The sequence below is a fragment of the Pogona vitticeps genome, chromosome 1, assembly GCF_051106095.1.
Source record: "Pogona vitticeps strain Pit_001003342236 chromosome 1, PviZW2.1, whole genome shotgun sequence".
Classification (NCBI taxonomy): Eukaryota; Metazoa; Chordata; class Lepidosauria; order Squamata; family Agamidae; genus Pogona; species Pogona vitticeps.
Window position 1 is genome coordinate 174334830 of NC_135783.1, and position 17051 is coordinate 174351880.

Below are 17051 nucleotides of genomic sequence, written 5' to 3' on the forward strand. Positions count from 1 at the left end.
ATTTTGGTCTTCGTCTTAGAAACAGATACAAAAGTGACCTCAATAGGGTCACAAAATGTTTTCTAAGGGGGTTGTGGGTCAAATACTTTCTTCCTTGACCTTTCGAAGCAGGATTCTAAAGTTAGTGTATATGCGTATGTATTAGAAACAGGCCCTTTAGGGGAGAAAGAAGCCACTACTTTCTGCTGAGGGATGACTTAGACTCATTTTTTTTTTACAAAGAAAAACGGCCACATAAAGCTAGAATTGCTGCCATTTTCGAAAGAAAGGGATTTTGGCTATGAATCGTCACTTCTGGAGAGCATAAAGAAGGGGGGGGGAGGAAAAAAGATGGAGGAAAAATTCACACAACAAACCTCCAGGTGGAGGACAGAAAAACAAATGCCCTGCCTCTCCTGCAGAGGGTACAAGGAAACCTTCATGCTGGTTTCTGATGGGGATTCTCTGAACATGAAGGTTTTGTCTCCTCCCTATCACAATGTCCTTCTGTCCTCTGGCCCATCTTTGAAGTCCTTTACCATCTCTTCCATCTTTAGTCCACCTCATCCTGTTCCCTCCCCAGTTTCGAAGTGATGGTGGAGGAATCCACAGCAGAAGTCATAGGAGGGCAAGCAGTAGCAGCAATGATGCCAGCATGTTTATGCAAATATGGCGGTGGGTATGTCACAGGTTATTTGGCTATGATAAAAGGGGGCCATGACTCAGAAAAGGTTGGTAACCACTGCTTTACTAGAAAAACTGACACCTACTTACAGTACAGTACTTGGGAGTCAGCCCCAGAGTATTGGATGGTGTTAACAGTGCTTGTGCCATTAAAAAATTATTTAATCAGAAGTCCACTGGGAAGAAGCCAAGAGACTCAGAAAGGCAGCCATGAAGGAACTGGAAAAGATCCTCAAGTATTAGGATGTGTCACCCAAGGTGAAAATAATTAATAAGGTATTCCTGATCTTACTGCAGGACAGTGAAGAAAGCTGACAAGGGGAAAAAAACATACGCAATGTGGTAAATTAATACCATTTACTGCCAGAGGGGCAAATTAAGCGAGGGCTAAATCAAATCAAGCCTGAACTCTCCCTAGAAGCAAAAATGACTAAACTGAGGCTATTGAGCTCTGGTATATCATGACAAGTTGTTATGTGTCATCAAGTTGCATTCAATTTATGTCTGTTCTAATGGATTTTTTTTTTACCAAACTCCCGGAGGCAGTGGAAGACAGGAGGGCCTGGCATGCTCTGGTCCATGGGGTCACGAAGAGTCGGACACCACTTAACAACTAAACAACAACATATGGATGTTTTACGGTATGTGAGATTTTTAATGAATGATTGGACCAATATCACCCTGTTTGTTTCCATGGCCAAATAGCCAACTGGGCATTCGAAACCAGAACTCCTGAGCTGTAGTCCCACACTGGCTCCTGAGAAGACAAGACAATCGTGCTGTGAAAAACAAAAGGGAGAGGGAGATTAAACGAGAGAGTGCTTGGTACGTTAAAAAAAAAAGCCCACCCCCTTGAGACTGGAAGAGCTGACGACTGGCCTTTTTCACAGGTCACTAATTCACAGGGTTGCCCTAAATCGGAAGCGACTGGCCAGCACGTATTTTATTTATTTATTGGGATACACGCTTTGCTTTATATCCCGCCCGTCTAGCGGCGAGCCACTACTCTGAGCGGGACGTGAGGACTTCGCGCACCCCCCCCCCCCAAAGCCGCAACAGCTGAGGAGCACTTTCTGAGGAGTAAACAGGCCCAGGCTCAGGGCAACACAAGATCGGGGCGTGTGGGTGGGCGTCATCAAAAGTACTGCTTTCGGAGCACAGAAGCCTCCACACGAAGTCTGCACGGCGCCAAGCACCACCTACTAAGCGCCACCTTCTCTGCCGGGGGAAAAGCCCGCCCCGTCGGTTTCCCGCTCAGGGGCCGACTGGGAAGCCCAGGCAGGCTATGCCCGGAAGCGGCTTCCCTTTTTCGGCCTGTTCGCTTCTGAAGTGTGGAAATGTAAAAAGGGCGAAAGCTTCCTAGTGCCTTGGCACCTTTTTCCCCCCCTCTCCTTAGGCGGAGAGGAGGAACCCCGAGTTTTCGCTGCTACGGAAACAGGCCATAACAAAGAAGCTAAGCGAAAAGGCGGGGAGTTTTCGCCGAGCCCGGCTTGCAGCGGGCGGGCGGGAGCGTTGCTTCCCATTGGCGTCCTCAGCGCAGACGCGACCACGGGGGTGGAAGGCGGCAGAATTTGAACGGCTCTGGCGGCGCTCGGAGCCATCCGGCCGCTTTGCCCCTTTGGAGCTGAGCGTGGAGGAAAAAGCGAGAGCCATGCGCCCCGCTGCGCTCCGCCATCGCTCCGGGAACGAGCCCGCCGGGAAGATGGCGCAGCGGAACCCGCCGGAGGCCGGAGCGCCGTGGCAGGAGACGCGGGCGGCGCTGGGGCGGCTGGCGGAGAGCCTGAGCTGCTCCCGATGGTAACGCGTTGGACCAAGCGTGGGATTTGGGGGGGGGGGGACGGGACCTTGTGGACGCGCGCGTGTTTTGAACAGATGATCGATGGGGTAAGAAGTCGGTTCCCCCTGGCACCCCGTCAGGGTCTAGGTCCGATTAGCCAAACGCTTTAAAACGGGGGCCGTTCTGCCGCGTGTAGCCTTGGACGTGTGAATCTGAAGGTGCAGGCGCCTATTAGGATGGTTGCCATAGCCGGGGACCGGTAAGAGAGTTGCAATAGAGCCAGCAGCTGGTACCAGCAAAGGAAGAGCCACGTCTTTTGCAAGGGTAATGGCCTTTGGTTGCTTAATTCAAGAGCAAACCTCCAGCAAACACTTCGCAGTACCTGTACAAAAAGGATCCCTTGCAGCAGTTCTGTATATTGTTCCTGGGAAATGCCTGTGGATTTAAGCTAATCTTGGCAGGAACAGGGTGATGGGGTGTGACAGGCCAAAGTCCTTGGTGTTAGATTGTGACAGGTGTGACTTCATGTACCCAGTAGTGCTGCTGCAAGCTGGGATCAACTACTGAACCAGATGGATGAAGTGTAAGGCAGGCTTTCTGTGGTGCATCCTTTTGAGGAGAAAAATATTTTAAATAAATAAATAAAATAATAAATGTATTTGTGTACAATACCCACACTATATGTAAGTGCCCTGGGAGTGTGCAGCTTGTCTGAGGGCACGCAGACTGGATATTCTCCTGGGAGACACAGTGAGGAATTGAACTTTCAATTTCAGGCCCTGCAGCCAGGCACTCCCAGCTCAATGAGTTATCCAGCCAAACTATGCCAGAATAATTTCTGTTTCTTCTTTTCAGCAGGTTCCTTTATGCTTCTGCAAGACAATGTCCCTCGATCCCTTTGGCTCTCATCTCAAAAATCACATTCACATGGCATTTTTCAGTTCAGTAGCCTATTGAAACAAAGCCATAGTGTACACAATTGAAATGATTCCCCATTTTTTTTCTCTGTCTCTAGGCCCTTCCTTTTTCTCTTGTGTTTCCTTGTGTCTGTTTAGACCCTTGAGGCTGGGACCTGTTCTTTGAAAATATATTTGTCATATAAGTATATAGTATTATGTAGGTAAATAAATACACATTGAAAATCCAGTTAATTTGGTTCTTGCCTTGAACATATAATAAGCCTGCTAAGTACATGAAATTGCTGTATAATCTGAATGACTAATTGTCAATCTAGCCTTTTGTTGCTACTGCAGGTCTGGGCAAAATGTGGACCACCAGATGCTATTGGCCTGCAGGTCCCATCAACCCTAGCCAGTATAGCCAGTGGTGAGGAATGCTGGTAATTGCAGTCCAATAATATCGGGAGGGTCACGGCCCTCTCTGGTCTACTGATTGGTAACTGTGCTTGGGTTTCTTAAAACAAAGGTATTGGCCAGTCCTGCTGGCTGAAATATTGTTAATGGGAGACACCAGAAATGGAACCTGGGATCTTTTGCATTCAAATAATGTGTTGTGATGTTGAGCTCTTTTAAATAAAGACCCTCTTTAGAATAAAGGTTGTTTGGGTATTGTGGCTACATGGCAAAGTTTGGGAAGCTTCCCACATGATATATGTGCATGTATGATAATGTATTGGCTTTTTGTTTCTTATATGTAAGACAGTGTGCCACTGAAAAAGATGACTCCAAGTGCTGTTCTGAATATATCTGAGACACTAAGATGTGTTCTTGTTACGTTATGTAGCTGTAGTATGCAAACCAGCATACTACAGCTACAGAAACAGAGAGTGTGACTTCTGGATGTGTCATGCTCATAACAAAGCTGTTTTTCAGTTTCCTTGTTCTTGAAAATCATACTAGAAACCAAGCGTGTGAATATTCTTTTAGTGTGTCTAAAGAACCAATCCCCTCCATAAATTTCTAAGGATGTTCTTAATGGTGTATAGTTTTGCTGCACCATTAAATGTAACACTAGGAAGGTTCTAAATGATGCCCAAGTGAGCTGATAGTAGTAGAGCAGGTAGTTACTGCCTTCTGACTTGATTGAAGTAATCCAGGTTTGCTACCTTGATAGCCAAGAAGACAGCTGCCTGCTCTAAGGGATGTCTCTCTTTCTTAGGCAAATTCACTGTGAATGCAACTGTGTTTAGGCATGTAAAGGACCGTATGAAGGTTTGCAGGCAAACCCTGTTCTACCTGCAAACTATCCTATCACCACCAGCTGCATGTAAGAATACTAGCGCTAATCACTCACCTTGAGCATTATATGTTTAGTGGGAAATGACAACTGAGAATTAAAATTTCTCTTGATAACAGAAATACATGAAAAGATAATGGAAGTAATGTTTGCTATTGGCTTTGTGCCACAAATGTTTCTGATAATTCAGGCATACTTTTCCCTTCAGTCATTTTTCCTATCTATTTTTTCTTGACAGCAGTGACATTCTGAAGAAACCTGTGAACATAGGAGGCTGCGAACATGTCTTCTGCTTGTAAGTCTTTATATATTAAGCTGCCATGCAAAATGTCTTCCTTACCTTCCCCAACCTGATTGATGCACAAGATCCTTCCTTAAGCCCTTTCTGCTTCAAGGTTGTCACTTTATTATTTTCGTTTCCTGTGCATTTGCTTTCAACCTATAGGTCTTTAAATACTGTACTCTACTTCTATGCTTTCTTTCTTTCTTTCTTTTGTGTTTGATTATGAACCGTACAGTAAATAAAGCAAAATACCTTTCTGTATTTCTATACTAAAAAAAGGGGGAAAAGGTGATCATGTTTATAATGATATCCTCATCTGTAATTTCCCTTAGCAGATTTTTAGTACAATGTGGGGCTCTGCTAGATGCAATATTGAGTTGTTTAAATTGTGTTTTTGATTGCTTTGATCATTTTAGTGGATACCTGCTAGCTAATGAATTACATGCACTTGTGGTTATTTATTGATTCAGGTTATTGTCAATCCAGAGCAATTAAAATATTTACATCAAGACATGCTCTAGTTTGAATCAACAGGCATCCTTTAATAAATCAAAATATGCTGATCCAATAGCAGATATTATCAACTCTCTGGTTCGGTATATTCAGTCTCCTATATAGCACTATGACTTTTCTCTCTATCCCAGGTATTGAACCCGATTAAAAGGAAAGTATCGCTTTGGAAGTGCTCCAAAAAGCACCGTTAAGATGCATGTAAGGAACAGGCAGGAGAAGAGCTTTGAAACCTGCTTAACTAAAAAGTAGCAATTAAACGCTGTCTTTAAGACACCTGGCAACATTCATCAACATTCCTTGTTTGGAAAGGTTCCAAAGTGACTCCAGATGCTGCTCTTGCTTTTTGGCCTTATTGATAGAGAGAAGTGCCTCTGTTGCATCTTTAGAACCAGTGTGGTTTTATAATCTTCAGTGCTGGTTTTTGGGTAAGTTTTCCGGAGGGAGCTCTCATAAGCAGCTTGGAATACCTTGGCACTTTTTCCAAAGAAACCTAATTAATGGTTAAGAGTTCTTGATACCATGCACTCAGTAAGGTGTAGGGGCAGGGGATATTATTCGCCAGGATGGTGGAACTGCAGCCCTTCCTGACGAGAGTACTGAAACCCAGGTATGCTTTGTAGTCTTTTAACGCTGCCGTGCTACCCTGAATAGGTGTGCCCTCATGTGATGGCAGGGGTGAAGCAACATTGGGCTTTGTCAGTACTTGAACTGGAGAATGCCAGGGACTACCAGGAATCTCTAGATAAAGCTAAGAAAAGAATCTTGCCTGAAATCCTGGAGAATGTTTGCTAGTTAAGAGTTGCTGAACTAGGTGGGCTAAGGGTTTGAACTGGTGCAATACTTCTGTATTTTTGCGGTATGATGTCCCATTACACCACCACTATTGGAAGACGCTAGGCCTTTAAAGCCGGGGTCCCCAAACCCTGACCCGGTACTGGGCAGTGGAGACTGATCTCCTGCCCCCCCATGCACGTATGGCCCCCCACATACGCACACTGATGCACATACGTCCTGCCCACACATGGACACATGCATGGCCCTCCCACATGCACACACGGATGTCCCTCCTACCCATGCACGGATGGATGCCCCATCCATGCACGGATGGATGGATGCCCGCACGCATGCATGGGTGCCCCCTGCACGCATGCTAAACCAGTGCGCAGTGGGAAAAGGTTGGGGACCACTGCTTTAACGCACATAAAAACTTGTATGAAGAGGCACAACTATCTTAAGGCAAATATATCATTGATTCACCTAACATGGTACTGTTTACTTCTGGCTTTTGAAGGCCTCCAACTAAATTCTTTGTCATGCAACACAATATTCTCTTTAACAGGTGTATCTTGGGGCTGAATCTGGGGCGAAACAGGTTATCTGCTACAGAGATCTGGCCTTTCTCTGTAATTCATTTATAATTGTTTTGTCCTGTTTTTGGAAATTGTTACTAAGTATTCCCTATTGTATCTGAGGCTAGCCTTGACTAGGGATGGGAGACATCTTTGTTTGATTTGCTTTTCTTAGTTGACTGTGTGGATTAGAACACGGCTTTCCTTCAGGTTGTGTACAACTCCAGATTGTGTGATGTAGTTTTCAGTGTAGAAGTGGTATACAAAAATATTAGAGAAAACTCCTGTGTACAAAAGTACATGTGATGTTTTGTGCCTCTTTTTTTTTTTTTGAAAACTGCAGAATATTACAGAAATTGAACAGAATGAGGCATAGGATTGAGTTCATGTGAAAGTGACACAGAAATAGACTTGAGTTTTTCTTTTCTTTGGTTTTTAGACAGTTAAATTAGTGTTCTTTTGGTTACTTCCTAACAGTCATTCCTGCAAACCTGATTTCTGTTTTAGGGTCTATAGCTGGCTTGTAGTTGTGATTTTGAAAGGGAGTTGTTGGTTCTGGGGCAGAACCTGCCTCTTGTAAGATGTTGTTGTGGTGCTCATATAACCACGTGGTGTTCTACCTTTGTGTTCCACCTCACAAACTTTGGAATGGGTTTTCCTCCCTCAGATTGTCACCAGCTCATCCTCATAACCCGTGTTCTCCTTTGCACTGCTGCTTTAGCACAAGCACTGCTCAGGGTTGACTTCACCCTGCTCTTTTCAAAGGTGAGAACGTTTTTTGGTGAAACACATTCACGCATTACCAGTACTATATGTCCTGAAGCTCCCAGTGATTTCCTAGGGCAAAAGGATGTGCAGCTGTCCAGGTGTTATAGGGCTGCAAGTCTTGTTATTCTTCACTATGGGTTATGCTGGCTAAGGCTAATAGCTATTGTAGACCACCCATGTCTGAAGGGCCACACTTTGCCCCCCCCCCTGATCTTGATGATGTTTTGGATGATTTTATGATGTTTGTTACATTGTTATGTTTTTACCATGTGTGTAAGCTGGCCTGAGTAGACTTTGTCTAGGGGGGCGGGGTAAAAATCAATTAAAAGTTTAAAAAGTAAAGTATCTTTGTTGACTTACAGGGATTTAGACAGTGGCCTTTTCCACCCTTCCCATCCCCCCCACTCTGCCTTGCCAAGACAATTGAATCGGGGACTTTCTCCATACAGATTGTGTGCTCCACCAGGAGAGCAAGGAATTCTCTCTTTTCTGTGAGAGAGTGTGCTGTAAATGGTGAAGTGTTACTTTCTCAAAGAAATTCTTGTGCTTGAGGAATGGAAGGGCGCAATCAAACAACGAGAGCACAACAGAGGAATAAAACTGAGACAGACCCCAGGAACTGAGCAAATAGGGAGAGCAACCAGGTGTTTGATGCGAGAGAAGTGGTAAGAAAGAGTCTAGTGGAGGAAGAAGCAAAACAAAAGGAGACAAAGAGAGAGAGTTACGTATTCGTGGAAACCCCTTCTCCCCACATCCTTCAAGGCTGAGAAGACAAAGCAGAGGGTATTCATAGACAAACAGAAGGAAGTAAAAAGGTCACATGGAGCATGTATTTTTATTGTATTTTAAATGTTGTAAGCCGCCCAGAGACCTTTGGGTAGTGTGGGCGGCATATAAATTAAATTTAAAAAAAAGAGAGACACTTCCCTGGTGGTGACATGCAAAGTCTACAGAATGTTTATCTTCATGCCTCAGAACAACATAGTGTGCACATGTGGCAAGTGCAAACTGGTTACACTTTTGGAGGACAAAGTGAAAACTAGAGGAGTGAGTAGCCACGCTTGAGGCTATAAGAGAAGATGACCAACCAGTACATAGAACTCTCAAGCTGCAGGAGCTGAGAAGGGAGGCACTTTAAGTGGAAGAAACAGCAAGACTAGGCAGAGGAGGCGATTGCTAAGGAGAGAGCAAATGTAGTGGAGGAAGCACCATGGAAAAGAGTCACAGTAGGAAGAAAAACAAAGAGATGATGCTCTTCAGCAGTGGAACTGCAAACCTGTTTTCAGATTCTTGAAGAGATATCTGCCAGGCAGCATGAGAGAGAGCCCATGAGACAATTAGAGAAGCTGAAGCTAAGCCAAGCAAAGTCACTGAACCCACACGCTACAAAAAGAAAAAGAGGAAAGCTGCACACTCCCAGGGCACTTTCCCTTTCTGTTAGCTTCTTGCTGTTTAATGTGCAGAATTCTCTGATTGAAGAAAAACACACACGCTCTTCTTCTACAAAAAGACACGTGTATTAACAAAATATATACAAATATATACAAATATACAAAGCAGCAGACCTTCGGCGTGGCAGCAAAAATAGAGGCAAAGTACATAGAGGATAGAAAGAAGGAGATACATTCATGTTCACAATGTTTCCTTATATACAGTTGAACTGATGCTTCTGTCCAATCACTTAAATGGTTGCATCATCTTCCTTTACATGGGTGTTGCATCATCCCCAGATGTTGCATCATCTTCTTAGTCACTGTGACTCAGCAGTTTACACAGGTGCTCATTATGGCAGTTCATCAATACTACAGTCTGGACCTGTTCAGGCCTATAAAATTTACAATACTTTGACACTTTCCTCTCATCCATGTTGGAACAAATGACCCAGCCAACAGGAACCATGAAAAAATCCCATCAGACTTTGAAACTCTGGAAAGGAAACTCAAGGATTCTGTAGTCCACATAGTCTTTTTCATTCTCTTTTTTCATTCTCTTTTTCATACTCAGGAACAGGGAAGGAAAAGAAAATATTCTAGGTGAAAAACTGGCTACAAAGGTGGTGCTGATGTGTGAAATTCAGATTTTGGGACCATGGGCCTCATTTATCGCCTTCTGAAAGATGGACTACAGTGGTGCTTCCTTAACGATTGCTTCATTTAACGATGTATTCGCTTAGTGATGAGGTTTTAGGAGCAATCTTGCGCTCCGTTTAGTGATGTTTCCAATGGGGGAATTTTGCATAGCGATGTTCGGGACCATGCCTCGCATAGCAATGACAGTTTGGGTCCCCCTGTTTCGCTTAGCGATGTTCGTTTTCGCTATTTTTAAAGTGTCTTAAAATGTTCAAAAACTGTTTAAAATGCTTGGAATCGTTAGTGCTCCCTGTAAAACCTTTGCAAACTTAATATGGCTTTGTTCTGAGTCTTCATTAATTTTTGGTGAATTTCCCCCCCCCCCCATTGGAGTGCATTGACAGCTGTCAAACTTACAGTTCAATGCATTTCAATGGGAGAAAAAATTCACCAAAAATTAACGAAGACTCGGAACAAAGCCACATTAAGTTTGCAAAGGTTTTACAGGGTGCACTAACGATTCCAAGCATTTTAAACAGTTTTTGAACATTTTAAGACCCTTTAAAATAGCGGAAACAGACCTGTCAAAACCATTGAAATGCATTGAAACCTATTCAATGCATTCCAATGGGGGAACTGTGTTTCGCTTAGTGATGCTTCCTATGGTGATTTTCGCTTAAGGACGGTAATCCGTTCCCATTGGAACGGATTATCTGGTTTTCAATGCATTCCTATGGGAAATGGTGTTTCGCTTAGCGATGTTTTGCCATAGCGATGTTTTTTTTGGGAACCAATTAACATTGTTAAGTGAGGCACCACTGGAAAACTTAGTTCAGGAGAGTAAATACAATTTGATGGGGATAACTGAAACTTGATGGAATGATTCCTATGGCAAGAATACAGCAATTGGAAATAAACTGTTCAGAAAGAACAGAAAAAATAGGAAGGGAGGTGGAACTGCAGTATATGTCAAAATACATATCCCTGCGTAGAAATATAGGAGAATAAGCTTGGTTGGCCTATCAAGAGCATCTGAATTAATATAATTGAGTGAAAAAGAAAAGGAATTTGGTGGTTGGGGTTTACTACTGATCATCCAGTTTAAGGAGAGGATGAGAATGAAACCGAATTTCAGAGAGACACAATACAGTAGCAGTGGGAGATTTCAGTGATCCTGATCCCTGTTGGGAGGCAAATTCTGAAAAATATGGCCCTTCCAAGAAATTCCTGGCTTTTGTTGCTAATAATATTCTCCTACAAAAACTGGGAACTAGAGTTTTAGCTATCCTGGATTTGATTCTAACCAATAGAGCAGGGGGTAGACTTGATCGCAGTGTAGGCCTCTTCCAGCTCCATTGTTTTATCATTCTATGCTTGTGTGGAGTGACAGTAAGTGATCTTGTTTTACTGACATCCTAATTCTAAAAAAAGTCTGAATGGCCAACAAGCTGTGATACTTGCTATAAAAAAAAAAAGGTGGCCGTCTTTCCATGCAGAGGTACTGGCCAGTCTCGCAAAGTGGTGGTGGAGATTCTTTATTTGTCCTGCATAAAAGCCATTCTTACAGAAAAGCTAGAGCTGTGGTTTCAGCTTTCTGAAGATAAATTTCTCAGCACATGGTTTATCAGCCTTCAGAGAGAGAAGCTAGTGGCTGGTGGGTAGGTGGGGTGGGGAGAGTGCCCAACTGACCTTGCAAGTGTGTTCTGAATCAGCAGATTAAAACCCCTTGTGAAGGCTCGCTTTTAGCAGAGTGTTTTTGCTTCCCTTGATGTCTAGAGGAAGAGATCCTAGCGCACCTGTCCTCTAGTGTGTCCATTAGTAGACACCCTTGAATAGAAAGCAGTCCTTCTAACAACAAGAGTCCTCTTGGTCTGAAAAGTCGAGCTCTCTTATGTCTGTTGCCCTTGTTGGTAAATGTAGTGGTTTAGAAATGATGGCTGTTTTTTTTCCCCCCACAGCAGCACACTCTGAATATTGCTTAGGGTTCTTCAGTCAGCTGCAGTTAACTTCCAAACCAGGTCAGCGGCAGGTCAGACCAAAATAGTAGCGTGGAGTGAACCGCTAATGAGCTGGGAGAGGGCAGGAAAGTGCGAGATGGTGCTGATAATCTAAAGGGAAGTATGTGGAACCAGTGCAACAGCAGTAACTGAGCCATAGGGGCTCAGTAATCAATGGGGCAGCTTTACCAAAGCTTGGGTGAGACTGGATTCCCAAGCAACGCAGTTTGGTAGCAACTTCTGAAAGCTGTTTGTAATTAGTAGAGATGGCATATCTCATGATATCAAGCATATTCTGACACTTAAGTATGTTGTTGAATGCTTGGTTTTAAAATCACTGTAGTCATGCCAGGAGGATCTAATGGAGGTTAAGACCTCATTTAGACTTCCTCTAGCTGGACAAAGTGTTGCTGAAAATCCCAAACAGCTGTGGATAGCAAAAATATGTCATTTATTGTCAGAAGACAAGTTGAGGCAGTAAATGTTTACTTGAACCTTTGGAGTCAGCCATATTCACTCAAGGAGAGAAAAAAAAAACTACTGAGAGTCTTTTAAAATAAAGGTATAAAATTGAATGAATAGGCTTAATGAGGAGTCCGCTGTTGTGTTCAGGAACCTGAGAGAAACTGTGTTGGATCAAGCCACAGGCCTGTATAGTATAAGATTCTGTGTTCAAGACAAACACACACGAGCCCCTATTGCCAAGAAAGAGAGGGATTGGCAAAAGAGAGGGGGGGGGGAAAGAAATTGTGTCTCCGGAAGCCCCAGGGAGGCACAATTCTCTTCTGTTACATGATATATGAGCTCCCTATGTCTTTTTGAGGAACCAAAATTGCTCTGACCCACCCTACTCTTAAGAAATGTGTCACAGGCTTCTGGTCCTCAGTGCATATATTTGATTTTCAGAACTTGCATAGGTGACTGCATTGGCACAGCCTGCCCAGTATGTCATATGCCGGCCATGGTACAAGACCTGAAGGTAAACAGACAACTGGACAACATTATCAAAATCTACAGCAAATTGCAAAGTCTGCAGGGCAGGGATTTCTCAGGTAAGCAGAATGAATGCCTCTTTTTGGACCAAGTCTGTGTATGTGTGTGTGTGTGCATGCGTGTGTCTACGTGTGCGCACAAAAAAAAAGACCTGGAAGTTTTACTGTAGAACATACCTTCTGAAATCCACTGGGGATCTTCCTTAAAATAGAGGGGGAAGAGTACATTTGAACAACTATATTTGGAATTTACCTGAATCTCTACTGAATTTAGATGAAAATGTTACCATTTGAAAGCTCCTGTTGGATTGTTGCCTGACAAAATTCTTCAAAATAACATATTATCTTTGTTCCTGTTCAAAGTTAAGGCTCTGAGGGTTAGTTTTCTCATTATGTTTACTGCATATGTTTGCTGCAAGTTACCTCTCTGTGTGCCCATGTCAGTCCTATGGTTAAGTAAGATGTGCTTTCAACAGACCTTTATGTTGTAGATGTTGGGAGTAGGATGTCAAGGGACACGTTTCATAGGCAAATGAGTATACAGTTGTGCCTCGCTTTACGATTGCTCCGTATAACGATGAATCCACTTAACAATGCCTTTTTTGCTATCGCAAAAGCGATCGCAAAACAGTGCTTCCTATGGGCAAAATCCGCTGTGCGATGATCGGTTCCCTGCTTCGGGAACTGATTTTTTGCATTATGACGATCAACGAACAGCTGATCTTCGGGTTCCAAAATGGCACCGGCTGAAGAAAATGGCCCCCCGCTGTTTTCTAGGACGGATTCCTCGCTAGACAGGCACTGAAAATGGCCGCCTTTGGAAGTGAGTTTTTAGCCCTTTGGAACGCATTAACCGGGTTTTAATGGGTTTTTTATTTTCGCTTTACGATGTTTTCGCTCTACAGCGATTTCGCTGGAACGAATTAACATCGTTAAGCGAGGCACCACTGTATTAGACACCTATATCTCATGATTTCCAGACACAAAGTAACTTTCATTATTATCCTGTCTGGATACCCTAAAAAAGATACATGATAATTAGATTCCAGACTGTATAAATTCAGTTCATAGAAAAGATTTGCTGCAGAAGTTGGGATGCAGTACACCTAAGCATATTTCGTACTAGAGTATATGCACTTTCTCCAGGTACCCCATTACAATTGACCTCAGACCATGTCAGGTAGAACATCTGTTTACTGAGTTAGTGGTGGGGAAGCTGATATAAAGAGTGTAGTTAGAAACTTTTTTTATATAACCTTGAGAGATATGCTACATCTTGTAACTTAATAGTGATATCTCTACTCATTAATAGTCCCACCCCACCCCTCCCCATTGGTCAGGAAGCTCACTGGTAACTTTAGGGTGTGACTACACAGAAGGAAAGATGTGGATGTGTCCACTGTGAAGTCACACCCAGAAAGTCAGTTTATTTGCTTCAGCTCACCGTACAGGAGTCAGTAGAGAGAGGGGAAGAAATTGGCATTCAAAAGCCTTGTTTGCAGCTAGTGAAGGTACCTTTGCTCTGGCCTTCCAAATTTGAAGGAAGCATGATTAGAGCAAAGCTATCCTAAGCTGGAAACAAGACTGATTTATAACTTCCTCTGCTGGATCTTTGCTATTTTTTTAATCACCTAGCTGACCTAGCACTAAATTAGCAAGCCCTAAAACTAAAAAAATAAGGAATAAGACAAAGAAACAGAATGAGAAGGGAAGAGGAGAAGAGAACAGACCTGGACATTAGAGGAAGAGATTCAAATGTTAGCCCGTTTCCCTGCTGCTCTGCCTCTCTCACTGCTGCATAGCTAGGTGGAATGGCTTCAGATTCAATGGGTACAAACTCCTCTGCATTGGCTCAAGCTATGACACTACTTGAACTGATGCAAATGTATTTGCTTTCAAAAAAAGGAGAAGCCCCAGCAGGAGAAGCCCCACAGATGTGTGTGTGTGTCTGTGTATGCTGCATTCTGCAATTAGTGGAAAATAATGTGAATCTAACTGACTCAATCCTGGAGCATTTCTCATATTTGTCAGTTGCACCCTAAGTCATCTTCTCTGTTTCAAGCCATGGTTGGGAGGACAAAATAATCTCATCTAATTTGCTCTGAGTCTGTTTGGGGAAGAATGGCATATAAAACTGTAAATCATATGGATTACATACTAAAATGTTTTTCTAATAATATTTTCAGTAGTTCAGTATTAAAATTACAGTCTTCTACTTTTGAGTGTTTGAAGGAAATTCTTTTATCACATGAGACTTTCTATAGGTTTGTGCAGCATGCGACCTGTGGCTGCTCTCTGTTTTGGACTTCTGGTCATGTCCAATGTGGAGGAGGGGCAATGCAAAATCCTGCAGCCTGATAACAAGCCTATAAGGCAGTGGTATGGCTCGTGCAGTGTCCAATGTGTTTGTGTGACTGCCAAGAAATGTTTATTTAAAAAACACAACAGCTGAAAATTGTAGGCAGGATCTGCTGTTGAAAATCAGTGGCATGCCTCCCCAGCAAAAATCAATGGCAAACCAAGAGTTTGCAGCTGCCTCTCTCTCTCTCTCTCTCTTTTTTTTTTTTTTTTTTAGATTGTCAGTATGGTTTATTAGGTACATATTCTTTAAGGATTGCTTTTTCTACCTGGATATGTACCAGGTTTTTTAGGCACTATGCTAGTTCACTATGCTAGTTCACTGAGAATGCAACTGAGCATTCTCTAGGTCACACTCATTGTGTTTGTTTATTTATTTATTTATTTATTTGATTTATATCCCGCCCATCTGGTATATTTATACCACTCACTTTATCACAGTGAATCCTTTAGTCTGTTTACACAAGTGTAAGTGCAATGGTATAAATCACAGCGGTGAATTACTGTTAGTTAAGGAGTTGCCACTTGTACAGTGTTCCTCATTGGACATCAGATCGTGGGGTTCTGCCTTTCAAATAAATTCCCAGCATTTGCATGGGAGCAAAAGAACATAGGAAGCATTAGTGTCGATGTGTCTTTTGTCTAATCATAGAAGAGGAGCTAAAACATTTTAGAGAAGTCGCCTTTCTTGAGCTTGCTCTGTTCCTGCAAGGCAGTTGCACCCTTAATCACATAACAAGACCATCTGCTGAACTGATGTCTGAACCAGCATTGTGCTATGAGTGGGGAAGGACATAGAGAAGGACAGGTATTTTGTTGACTGATACCGAATCATTAGCTGCCGATTGGTGCCTGAACATTTATTACCGCTCCCTAAACTGTAACAAGAACCTTCTGAAGTAGTCCCCGTTGGCAACTTACTGAAGTCAGATGACACAAATTGTTGTACTGTGGCTGTGCAGCAATGGCTCTGGCTTCTAGAGAACAGGGGCAATGCTGACAAAAAGCACACCTGCTGTATAGATGTGTCACCTTGGGCCGTTGCTGCAGCTGCCCTAGTGGAGTTGCATCTCATGATGATTTTGCATTAGCAGGAAGCACATGCATAAGCCCTAATCAGCATAGTCAGGGCTTGAAAAATGCACTCATCTGTGATGAGTGAAAAATGTTGCTCAATGAGTCACAGCTCCCTTCCTGCCCGTCTCCTTCCCCCCGCCTCTCTCTCTCTCTCTCTCTCTCTCTGTACAGTCCTCCTCTCCCGCCTCCCATTGCAAAAGGAAAACTGCCCACTTCTCATGAGAAGCAAGTTTGAGTGGTACATAGAAATATAGCTATGTGGGAGAATGTAGAGCAGTCCCATGCTGGAGAATATGGAGATTCCCTGCTCCCGGTTTCAACCGAATGAGGACACATCCTGGGGTGGGAGGGAACCGTGTCTCCTTAGGAGGCCTGGCACTTTGGCTTTCAGTTTTATTTTTGCTGGAGACATTCCAAAGAAAAGCACTCAAAATACAAGCTTCATGGCCCCACAGGCATGCAGGTAATAAAGCAACCAGTGTCTGGGGATATAAATCAGTGATTCCCAATCCCAATAAATTGAAAGGCTATAAATCAGTGATTCCCAATCCCAATAAATTGAAAGGCTATAAATCAGTGATTCCCAATCCCAGTCATGCTGACTGGTGAAATTTTTGACTGACTGGTGAGACATTCTAAAATTTTTCAAGCCCTGAGCACAGTCAGTGTGAAAGCTGGTGTCAGTTGTACTCCGGTACAACCACATGTTGCCCACCTCTTTTTCACATGGTCTTTCAACCCTCAAGAGTAGTTTTAGGAGATGCAAGGGCACACGTGGGGGTGGGGAATAAATAGAGATAAGCTGCTTGTACTGGTGGAAAGTCATTGTTGGTTTACACTCCCTGGACTTCCATGTGTCTTTGAATGTAGATTATTTTTGTTTATAACTACCCTGTTTCCCTGAAAATAAGACCTAACCTGAAAATAAGCCCTAGTATGATTTTTCAGGATGTTCGTAATATAAGCCCTACCCCAAAAATAAGCACTAGTTAAGTGAAACCCTGACCTC

General features: G+C 43.2%; 1 protein-coding gene across 2 annotated transcripts in view; it reads left to right on the top strand.

Moving 5' to 3' along the window:
- The first annotated feature begins 1877 nt into the window (after positions 1-1877).
- The window catches only part of BARD1 (BRCA1 associated RING domain 1), a 79126-nt gene continuing 63952 nt past the window's right edge, over positions 1878-17051 (top strand). Inside the window, exons 1-3 of one of the 2 annotated variants that reach the window (XM_020799036.3) lie at positions 1878-2460; positions 4875-4931; positions 12522-12667. In XM_020799036.3, coding sequence (XP_020654695.3) covers positions 2315-2460; positions 4875-4931; positions 12522-12667 — 349 coding nt within the window. In that variant the 5' untranslated portion in view covers positions 1878-2314. The remainder of the gene's footprint in view (positions 2461-4874; positions 4932-12521; positions 12668-17051) is intronic. The other variant, XM_078379121.1, reaches the window with a different exon arrangement.